Here is an 11,582-nt window from a genome sequence, read left to right as displayed (position 1 = left end):
GCATCCTGGCCGGTGGCAGGGGGGGACCCTGCACGTCCCTCCTGGCGAGTCACGTGCTCTAGGATGGATGCAAACTTGGGGTTGGTCCTCTTCCTCTCCGTCCTCCCCTCCCTCCCCCGCCCAGCGCTTCCTGAGCCTCCCCCTCCCCTCCTCTCCCTCCTTCTTCTCCTGCTCCTCCTCCTCCCGCTCCCCCTCCTCCTGCTCGCGCTGAGGGTGTGCGCGCAGACAGCACTGGGGGAGCCAGCGAGCGGGCGCGGCCGGGAGCCCGCAGCCCTGGCGCCCGCCGCCGCCCGGAGGAGCCCCGCAATATGCCGCCGCGGCCCTCTGGCTCTCGGCCATGGCGAGGCTCTGCCGGCGCGTCCCTTGCACCCTGCTCCTCGGCCTGGCGGCCGTGCTGCTGAAGGCACGGCTGGTCCCCGCGGCCGCCCGAGCCGAGCTCGGCCGCTCCGACCTCAGTCTCATCCAGCAGCAACAGCAGCAGCAGCAGAGGCAGCGGGAGGAGGCTGAGGAAGAGAGGCCAGAGGGGCCAGGAGCATCCTCCACCGTGACCGATCCAGGTAGGTCCCAGCGGCCTGATGCCGCCTTTTCATCACCAGCCAATCTCTTTGGCCAGATCGCCTCTCAGCCCACCTTTATTCCTTCCCGTCCCTCCGGAGCTACGGGGACACTGGCCGGCCTGCTCAATCTTTGGTCCTTGGTTTCCATGGTGTCGGAAATCTGCCCTGCCCCGAGGGGTCTGAGTCGGGGTCGGGTTGGTGACTGTCTGTATTAATCCTGTTCTTTTCCCCCCTCCCTTCTTCCTGAATTTTCCTTTCTGCCCTAGGAATGGCTACACACACACACACACACACACACACACACACACACACACACACACACACTCTCTCTCTCTCTCTCTCACGGCTCACAAATCCCTTTAGCATTTTATTCTCTGAGCCCTTATCCCCTAGTTACCGAGAAATCTCGCCATTCACACCCACACACGCTTTTCTACTGCTTCTCTCTGCCTGTATTTAAATTTAGACTTGGAGAAATCTGGGTGCATCTTATTATTTCTTTCTCCTTATTAAAAAATTACCCACACAATAAGATGAAAGAAAACAAGATGAAAGCAGAGTTTGTAAATGATGCAAAGGAGGAAAAGGACCAGGGAACAGGAGAGAGAGACAGGGGTGAGCCTGGCACAGAATTAAGCCCACCCCCTAGAGAAGGTATTTCCTGGCTTGTTAGTAGAACTTAAGAGGCGCATTCTTCTCACATTCAGCAAGGATAAGGAAATGTGATTGTAGTATTTATGGTGTTAACAGTTCCCTAGTTCCGGCTTCCCCCTCACCCCTAATGAAAGCTCCACTGGTAAGCAAGGAGCAGGATTATCCATCTAAAGAGCCTTGCCCAGCCCCCAGCCCTGTTCCTTTCTGAGCTGTTGGGGCTTTCAGCATTTTTGAAACAAAACAAAACAAAAAACATCCCTGTTCTGATATAGGGGCTTAGGTGTTATAAAACAAAAAATATTTTTGTAAAAATAACATCTCTGTTTTAAAATCCTTCCTACTAACATAGCTCTGGATGCTGCAAATGGGAATGCAGAGTGGGGTGAGCATCTTATTTTGTATTGTTTGCTCATCCTCCAAGAGCAGTAGTCAGGCCTGCCAGCTGTGATTCAGGACACAGCCAGATGATTTAATTTATCTGAGTGCTTTGAGCTTGCGATGAAATCACCAAAGTGTGCAGGAAAGCATGTGTTTCTGACACCCTCTTAAACCAATTAATAGCAATGAAGAGTGGCTAAAAGTCCTGAAAGGAAGGCACTGTCTAGTTTTTCCTACCTGCCAGAGATGACAACATGGTATGGGTGAGGATGCTGGTAGAAGTGGTAAGCCCAAAGATCTTGGAGATAAGAGTGATGGTGTGTCTTCATTACAACAGGGAGTTCATCAATTATCTAAGGAACAGATGTCTGGTAGAGAGATGATGGATTTTATGATTTGCAGTGTATTCCTTTTCAACTTACCATTCTAGAGTCGTAGGGGGATGGGTTTTGACTATCAGGGCATGCCTATGTTGTTATGGAGATGATGAATAACTACAGTGTGATGAGACGTTTTTGTCCACAAATGAAGATAGTGAAGATATTTGCTTTCTGGTATCTGGCATATTTTGAAAAGGTGACTGATTGTCCAGCCAACTGGCAGTCTTTGTCTTCTTTATCCATTACATTAATTTAGGTGAAAGAACCACTGTCAAATAAGTCAAACCAAATCCTGAAAAGTCACATGACTCTTCTTCAAAAACTCTTAACCAGGAGAGATGGAGGATATTGATCAAATGCATAATTCATGGATTGTTTTGTTGAATTGAAACCCCATTTGGACAACTACTGAAAGATAATAATAATAATAATACTCCTAATCCCATATTCAGTGCTTATGACACAAGAACACCTCAGTTGATTATCATTTGACTCACTGGAATAGCATGCCAAAGAATGGAGCAGCATGAAACAAATGACATTACAATATTCCTGTGAAACATTGTGATCTGATCATGGAATTGGTCTTCTTGTTTGAACCTTTGTTCAACAACTGTCTGTCCTCCTCACACAGCTGGTCATCTTCTTTCTTTCGTTCTTTATTTATTTTTGTCGGTTGTGGGGCTTGAACTCAGGGCTTGGGCACTATCCCTGAGCCTGTTTAGGCTCAAACTAGTGCTCTACCACTCGAGCCACAGTGCCACTTTGGTTTTGGAGTGGTTAATTGAAGATAAGAGTCTCACGGGGTCTAGATCTGGCTGTCTGTATGTCTTCAGCCCCTTCCCTGGTATGACTCTGTGCTCCTCCTGTCTCCTCACTGTGCTCCTCTGTGCTCCTCACTGTCTTCATCTTTTTCTGTGGATCTCTCCTTGTGTTAGAAGGTAATCTCCACAAGAGCATGGACACTGTTTTATTCACTGATGAATTTCAGCACTGGCTATGTGTAGACACTCCACTCTTGGTTGGATGAGCAGATGAATGAATGAATGGACAACATAAAGGAGGACTTAATTTCTGAGAGTTTGTTCACCCGGTGGTGAAATTCTCACTTGGGATTTAGTGGAGGATGTACAAATATTTTTTAAAAAGTTATGTGAAAAGCTTTTAAAGTAGAGATTACACAGTAATTTTGGATCTTTAATTTTAGCTAATTTCAAAGTTTATCTTATGCTTTGTATAGAGACCTAATTGATACTGATACTTGAATTGCTTATTATGTTCTGTGAAGAAGATGGATGCTTTACCTAACTGCAGGGATAGTCCTCTTACCTAGGAGAGTATTAATATATTATACCTTTAAATAGCCATGTTTGAACCTGAGTATGTTCTTTATTTCTCAGTCATTCTTCTCATTCATTGGATATGTCATGTGAAAGCTGGAACTTTTTTTCCATAGGCAAATTTTAGAAAAATAAGATAGACTCATTGATGTGACTGGTATGTGTCTGAGCATGTGGGTCAGAAGTAGAAAAACAGACCAATGATCTTGGTTAGTGCTCCCAGGATTTAATATTCTAAATACTGAAGTTAAAAAAAACTTGAATATGACATGTTTTTAAAAATCAGGATTTAAGAAAAGGCCCATTTTTATTTTCTCATTAACAAAAACAAAATCTTCAGGAAAAAAAGGCTAAGCTTGGGATCTGTGAAATCAGTTGTATTTTGCAGCATATGCAGCAGCTCTGATTTCTCCATCTGTACTAGTTTTTGCTAGAAATAAATATCTGAATGACTAGGGAAGAATTAATTTGGGGGATAGTGGTAGTTGAGAACTATTGTTGACAACTATATCTTATGCTCTCTAATGATTCACTAGATGGGAGGCATGCTGGGTTGAGGCTGGAGTGGTGAGGAGCTAGAGAAAATAATGAGCTGCATTTAAAAGTCTCCATGAGAAGCACAGATACAGGGGATGTCTTTTGCCTGCAGTTTTGAGAAGTATATATTTATTCCATAAACATTTTTTATTGTGTATTTCAAATATATATCCTTATTTAGGAAATATTAATACATTGGAAATAGAATAGACTCTTTCAGCCACATGACATTTTCTTTTCTTTTCCCCCTTTGAGGTAAAGCTGCACCAATAGAACATGTATATAATTAAGTTCAATGTTTTGACAAATCGATATACCCATGTAACCATCACTTCTACCAAGACACAAAGTATTTGCACTCCTGTACAGAGTTCCTGCAGAGACTTACTTCATTAAACAATAAATTTAAAATAATGAAATACAGTCCTCCTCCTCCTCCTTTTTATTGTTATTTTTTTATTTTATTTTTTGTGGTGCTGGTCCTGGGGCTTGAACTCATGGCTTTTTCACTGTCCCTGTCCTTTTTTTTTTAATTTGCTCAAGACTAACACTCTACCACTTGAGCCACAACACCACTTCTGGCTGTTTTTGAATAGTTTATTGGAGATAAGATTCTCACAGACTTTCTTTCCCAGTCTGGCTTTGAACCTCAATCTTCAAATCTCCACCTCCTGAGTGGCTGGGATTACAGGTGTGAGCCTCTGGGGTGCTTATTCCTTTTCTTAAATCAATTTAAACTTATTTCATAAAATACTTCATTATATTTGAGATGTACAACATGATGTTTTGATATACATAATAAAGTAGTTACCATAGTTAAAAAATTAATCATCCTCAGAAAAGTTTTACTTTTCTTCATTTCCCAGTTCCTCTTTCTTCAATCTTTTCCAGTTTCCCCTCTCTTCTCTCTCTTCCTCTTCTCTCCCCCTTCTCTTTCACTCCCCTCTCCTACCCTCCTTTGTCCTGCCTTCCCTTCCTCTTCTCACTTTTCTTCACCTTTTCTTCCTTTTCCTATCCTTTCCTCTCCTCCCCTCCTCTCCTTTCCCCTTTCCCATTTCTCCTCTCCACCCTATCCTTCCACTTTTTCTCTTTCTTTGTATTAAGAACTTAAAGTCAACTCATATCAAATTTCTCATGCCCAGCATGTTCTTATAACTAGTTTAGTCCCTATTTAAATCTTATAACCACAAAAGCCTGTGTTTATTTACTTTTTTCTGTTCATGGAATTTAAAATTCAATATAAAAGAAGAATTAGAAAAGGACTGTTCTATTTCCAAGTACTCATGCTTTAAAGGACATAATCCCAGATGGGTAATTATAATTTCTTTCCAGGATTTTAATAACCAAAGGGAGTTATTTCTTGGTGTTGATTACAGGTTGAAAAACACATGCCATTGTGTTGAATTTGAGTCCAGTTTGTTTTAGTGGTGGTTTTACAGTGTTCTCAATTTGACTGAACAGAAATTTCACTAAATATTTTTCTGAAATCAAACTCTTCCCCCAAATACATAAATATTGAACTTGATTCCTTTTCAAAGTTCTGTCTGACTAGGTTAGCTGCAGTGTTGTCATTCATTTAATTGTCTTAGTGTATAATGTTTCTTAATTTTCTTTTGTCTGATATTTTCCATCTACAACTGGTTAAACACATGCTTTGAAAAACTTACCTGGGAGATTCTTAAACTCTGAAAGCTATATGTTTATGTGAAGTAATGAAATGTAAGTTTGAGAAAACATTTTCTGTTTGCATTTTGAACATGTCTTTTAGATTGGCCTTTTGTGTAAGCAAAATCCCCATGTCCAATGCAGATCAGATTTCTGTGCCTTTCAAATTCTTTCTGTATTTCAACTGCTGTATTATACTGTATTATAATTACTAGGTTTTGTTTGTTTTTTGGTCCTGGGCTTGAACTCTGGGCTTGGGGACTCTCTCTAAGCTTCTTTAGCTCAAGGTTAGTACTCTACCATCTGAGACACAGCATCATTTCTAGCTTTTTCTGTGATTAATTGGAAATAGAGTCTCACAGACTTTTCTGCCTGGGCTGGCTTTGAACCCTCAGATCTCAGCTTCCCTTGCACCTAGGATTACAGGTGCCTGGAACTAGGCTTTATTTTTAAATACATATTAATGATGTCTTTACAAAGTTCTCTTGGGCTTAGTGAATGTGTGAGTGATCCTGAGTGCCATATAATGTGCGGCAATGAAGGTCAAGCAAATGGTAATCACTTTCCATCATTGCTAAGGTGTCAAATGGGGCACAGTGACCTTGTGAACCAAGACTATAAAACACTGCATAGTATTTGGTGACTCTAACACTTGTGATTGTAATGCTTACTTCCCCATCTTGAGGTTCTGTGTCTTGCAAAAAAGATTTAGAATTAATTTCACTTATGAGGAAGATTTTAATTCCTAATTAAATGTGCTATTTTTCTCAAGCAGGTTTCTACATCGCAGCCCTTTAGGGAATGAGTTATAATTTAAGCAAATATTCACCAGTATCATCAGTCATTGCACTTAGTTTAATTTTATATCTTCCAGTAAATAAGTGTTACTTATAACTGATATATTTTTAGTTCATTTGTTTGCTTTGCTGAAATTTAGAGCCTTTTACCTGGCTAAACCAATTATAATTCATTTATGTGTTCCCTAATGCTAGCTGGACTTTGATAGCCATTTGACTGACTGGAAGACGGTAGATTTAGAGGAAAACCACATTTTTCATATAAGGAAGAAATGCACCCAAGAACAAAATGCACTGTAGAATTCACTTAACCTTCAAGTGAAATGAAGCCAGCATGGATCAATGATGAGTGTGCTGGGAAACATAATTATGATCAGCTAATTTGTACCTGAAATTAACAAAATCTTTCTAAATATTCATATTTAAATGAGCTTGTGTTTTCAAATCTATACATCTAAAGACAAATACCAACAAAGAGTGAACCAATGCAACAACAATACTCACTAGACACTATGTTGTCAATGAACTTTACATCTTGTGGGGGAGGGGGGAGGGAAAGTGAGAGGAAATGAGGGAAAGAGTAACACTGCTCAAAAGAAATTTACTTACCTTACTTCTGTAACTGTAATCTGTATATCACAATAAAAATTTACAATAAAAAATGAAGACAAATACTCAGCAGGGTATTATTTGTCATACCTGTAATCCTGGTTACTCAGGAGTCTGAGATTTGAGGATCGAGGTTCAAAGCCAGAATGGGCAAGAAAGTCTGTGAGACTCTTATCTCCAATTAACCACCACCACCACCAACAACAACAAAAAAGCCAGAAGTGAAGCTGTAGCTCAAGAAGTGGAGTGCTAACCTTGAGCAAAAAAAGCTCAGGACAACACCCAGGCCCTAACTTCAATGTCCAAGGACTGGCAACCCTCCTGCCATAGAAGACACTTTTTTTTCCCCTAAAATAAGTACTTCCTACATTTAACAGAAAAGCGATGACTATTTTCTTTCTTTTCTTCTTTTTCTTTCTGTCTTCCTCCCTCCCTCCCTTTCTCTCTTTCTTCCTTCCTCTCTTTTCTGTTTTTTCTTCCTCCCTCTTTCCTTCCTTTATTTTTTTGTTTCTTCCTTTCTCTCTTTTTCTGTTTCTTTCTTTCTTCCTCCCTCTGTCTTCATTTTACAATAAAATATTATTTCATGTTTAATCTTATTTGCAATGTCTTATTTAAAATTTTTTTATTGTCACATAAACTTGGGTGCAATAAGTTTCCTTGGGTATACCATATCTGTTATACTTAACTACTGGTATCCTTAAATATCAAAAATAAAGACAAGGTAAGATCTGTTTTTTTATTATTGTTTTTTAATCAGTTGTGACTTCCTTTTTATTTCTTACCCTCCCTCCCTCCCTTCTTTCCTTTCCTCTCCTCTCCTCTCTTCTCCTCTCCTTTCTCCTTCTTTCTCTTTCTTCGTTCTCTTTTCTTTTCTTTCTTTCTTTTTTTTTATTTCCTGGAAATTGAACTCAGAGTGTTGGCAATGCTAGGCAAGTGCTTTCCTGCTGAGCCATACTCCCAGGGTCTTCTCTCCTTTTTTAAAATTTGGAAACAGATTCTTGCTAAGTTGCCCAGGCTAGCCTTGAACTGGTAATCCTTCTGCCTTAACCTCTTGGTACCTGGAGAAGACAGGGTAGATACATGTCACAGTACCTGGCCCAGTGTTTATATCCACCAAGATTTAGCTTTCATTTTAATTACATGTGAGAAAAATATTTTTGTAGCAATATTTTTGAATTTATGTTTTAATAGTAGTTAAGGTAAAGCAATATCTAAGTGATAAGATATAGCATAATATTTGAAAGTGTTCAGAGTATAGTAAATTCCATGCCTTCTAATAATGCTTTTTGGAATCACAGTATTTTGGTACTAGAATGAGGTAGAAATAACCTGCCATTAAATGCTTTGCTTTGGTGACATTTGAAAATTGTACAACATAGGATGTAACATGTCTATTAAAGAAATTGTGGTATCACCTGGCAGTTAGGAAGTTTGATAGAACTGTTAAGGCTATTTTGATGAATTCTTTCTTAGCCAGTATTACAGAGTGAACATTTTCATGATTTATAATTTTAATTATCATTTGATTCAAGTTTGATAATCTCCAGAAAGGGTCAAGAGTGTATATCATAATCGTTTCTGTACTAAAGTATTCCAAATAAGGAAGAAGTGTTGTTACTCAATAAAGTTTGTCAAACATAGGAAATAAAGGTATAGAAGAGAAGCTATTGAAGGCTTTAGAGAAGGGAGAGGCATCATAGTACATTTTGTGACTAGTATGAGAGGGAGCAAGGTAAGTCAACAATATCTGGAAAAAGGAAGTACTCACAAGCAGTAAATCTTTTTTTTTCCTCCTTATGTGTAAGACACTCACTATCCTGTATGACTTATAATGCAGAAGTGCTAGCAAGCCATTGAAAGTGTGTGTGTGGGGGGGGGTGGCAGGGGGTTGAGAAGAGCCTTGAACTTGATGGAACCTGCACCTATCTAGTATTCAGTGTCTATGAGGGTTTTCAAAGGAATTTTCAAATGCCAAATGTCAAGAAAACCTGCTATGGTTAGGCAAACCTTTCTAAAAAGATTCAATAAGAAGAGAACAAAGGCATCATTCACATTCAAATGACATTTAGATGCAATATTTTTGTGTTTCCTTAATCTGTGAAGTTTTGTGCCGAGGTACAGAGGTGATAGGTAAAATCAGTAAATGTGATGGTGTAAGACTAGTCCAGCCTGAAGCTGAGATACAGTGATTGATGAGGGTGTGGGGCCTTATTCAGTTCTTTCAGGCTTTCGATTTTCCATTTTGTTTGTATAGTGACTTCTACTCTAATATCTTTTGGTAAATCACATGAATAGTTTCACATCTGTGTTTCATCATCTAGTAAGTTTTCTCCTGAAAAAGACACTTTGTTAAACATTCTTTAACAGCCCAGAGGCTCTCCAGTTTGACTTTGGATGCTCTGTGACAAGTTTTGTACATCTGGGCCTTTCCTACAGGCTATTTCTCTTCTTGCAACTCTTCTCCAATCCAGTGTAGCCACTCCTTAGCAGTTACCTGGATAATTACATCCAAACATCAGGTTTAAATGTCCTTTGTTTAATTTTTGTTTCTTTGTGTTCTAGTCTGAGCTTGATTCCTTTGTCATAGCACCTTCTACTTGTCTAAGGTCTATAATTAATTTGTGGTTAGGCACATTTTCCATATTCACATCGTTGTATTTCCCTCTACAATGAAAGCCAGATTAGGCCAAGTGCAAAAATACTTCGCTTGAGGATATATCCCTATATAAATATTTATTGGAAGGAGAAATAAATGCTTTTGTTACAGATGCACATTTGAATAACAAAATATCTTCTTCAACATTTAATTGAATTCTCACGAAAGTGCATATATAAAAATTATGTAGGAAAATTGTAAGAGTTGAAGCTCAACAACCCAAAGCATATGGATTTCATATCAAGAAGGACAGACACCTTTACAAGAAGAGGAGCTGGTGTTTAGCCAATTTTTTTTACATCATTTACTGCTTTATACATAGGGTAGTTATGTAAGATGTTTTTATGGGGAACCCTTAGTTACTTTTTAAAGTTTTAAAGTAAATTAATTTTATTTACTTTTGTAATGCTGAAGTGAAGCCCAAAGCCTTGCTCGTGCCAGAAAAGCATTCTACCTCTGAGCTACATCCCCAGCCCTATTTTTTTTTCTTTTTAAATCAAATTAATAAACCTTCTCTGCTGTGTATTGTATAGTGTGTAGGATACCAAACATATAGAAATACGTTGTCACTACCTGCATAGAATACTCAGTGGTGATATCAGTAAAGAGACAAAGAGGATATAATGGGCTACAGTAGAAACACAGTTTTGGGGAACTGTAATTTGTCTTGAGTTTCCTGGAAAAAATTACACTTAAAATGAGCTTCAGGGGCTGGGGATATAGCCTAGTGGCAAGAGTGCCTGCCTCGGTATACCCGAGGCCCTAGGTTCGATTCCCCAGTACCACATATACAGAAAACGGCCAGAAGCGGCGCTGTGGCTCAAGTGGCAGAGTGCTAGCCTTGAGCGGGAAGAAGCCAGGGACAGTGCTCAGGCCCTGAGTCCAAGGCCCAGGACTGGCCAAAAAAAAAAAAAAAAAAAAAAAATGAGCTTCAGAATTGTGTAGTGAGACTGGAGATGTAGCCCAGTGATAAAGCACCGGGTAGCATGTATAAACCCTTGGGTTCAATCCCGAACACTGCAAAAAACTGAAAAACATCACAAAGTTATATGAGAAGGAAGAGCAAGTAATTTCTTTTCTTTTTTCCCCTTCTTTTTATTTTTTGCAATGCTGAGGATAAAACACAGGGAGCTGTACAACACTAGGCTATTACTATACTAAACCTGCATCCTCAGCCCAGGATTGCAATAGAAATCTGTCTGTCTGTCTGTCTGTCTGTCTGTCTGTCATCTAGCTTATCTATCATCGATCAATCTATTGTCTGTCTAGCTTACATTTTGATTTAGAATTATTTTCTACCTTTTTCTGATAAAAATATAATTACACTAGCTTTCATCTTTCTTTAGCACCCTTTAGAATTTTTATTCCTCTTATGGTTTATTATTTTATTTAAAAATAATGCAGCTTCTTCCACATTTCTTGAAGAAATCAGACTGATAATGCATCTTAATTTCTTACATAAAGGAGTTGAATTCAGAATCCAATCATACTTCTCATTTTTATATGGCTGATGTCCGTTGTGAGCTGTTATAATAACATACAGATTGAAGCTTTGGCCCAAAGCATCAAGTTCTTCTGTTTCTTTACTATGTCAAACCATCCCTCAAGCCCAGTAGAATCTGCATATCAGTGCTACTAAAGCTTCCCTCACTTTCCCATCTGTGCAGCTTGTGACCACGCCCCAGACCATCCTCCATGAAAACAATTTGGTGTGTCTGCTTTCCCCTTCAGTGAATTAACCTGGGTTTTTGCTAATTTACAAAGTTCCTAAGAACTAATACATGTCAGAAATTTCATGTATTCATGGTTTCTTTTTTTTTCCACATTATCCTACAGATTTATTGATAACAAGAAACCACCTAACCAGAAATTTCCAGTGCTGTGAGAAGGGTCTCACATTTACTTTACGCTATTTATATGGATGCATATATTTTATGGATACAATCAATCACTTTTACCACTTAAAACACCATATATGCAGTTTCTACATTTAAATATCCCTGCTTTTG

General features: G+C 39.0%; 1 protein-coding gene across 1 annotated transcript in view; it reads left to right on the top strand.

Moving 5' to 3' along the window:
- The first annotated feature begins 239 nt into the window (after positions 1-239).
- Positions 240-11,582, top strand: part of Fam171b (family with sequence similarity 171 member B) — a 58,616-nt gene continuing 47,273 nt past the window's right edge. Inside the window, exon 1 of the mRNA XM_048345127.1 lies at positions 240-557. Coding sequence (XP_048201084.1) covers positions 338-557 — 220 coding nt within the window. The 5' untranslated portion in view covers positions 240-337. The remainder of the gene's footprint in view (positions 558-11,582) is intronic.

Source organism: Perognathus longimembris, chromosome 4, assembly GCF_023159225.1.
Source record: "Perognathus longimembris pacificus isolate PPM17 chromosome 4, ASM2315922v1, whole genome shotgun sequence".
NCBI classification, from domain to species: domain Eukaryota; kingdom Metazoa; phylum Chordata; class Mammalia; order Rodentia; family Heteromyidae; genus Perognathus; species Perognathus longimembris.
Note: the sequence above shows the minus strand (reverse complement) of the source record. Positions and strands in the feature narration are given on the sequence as shown.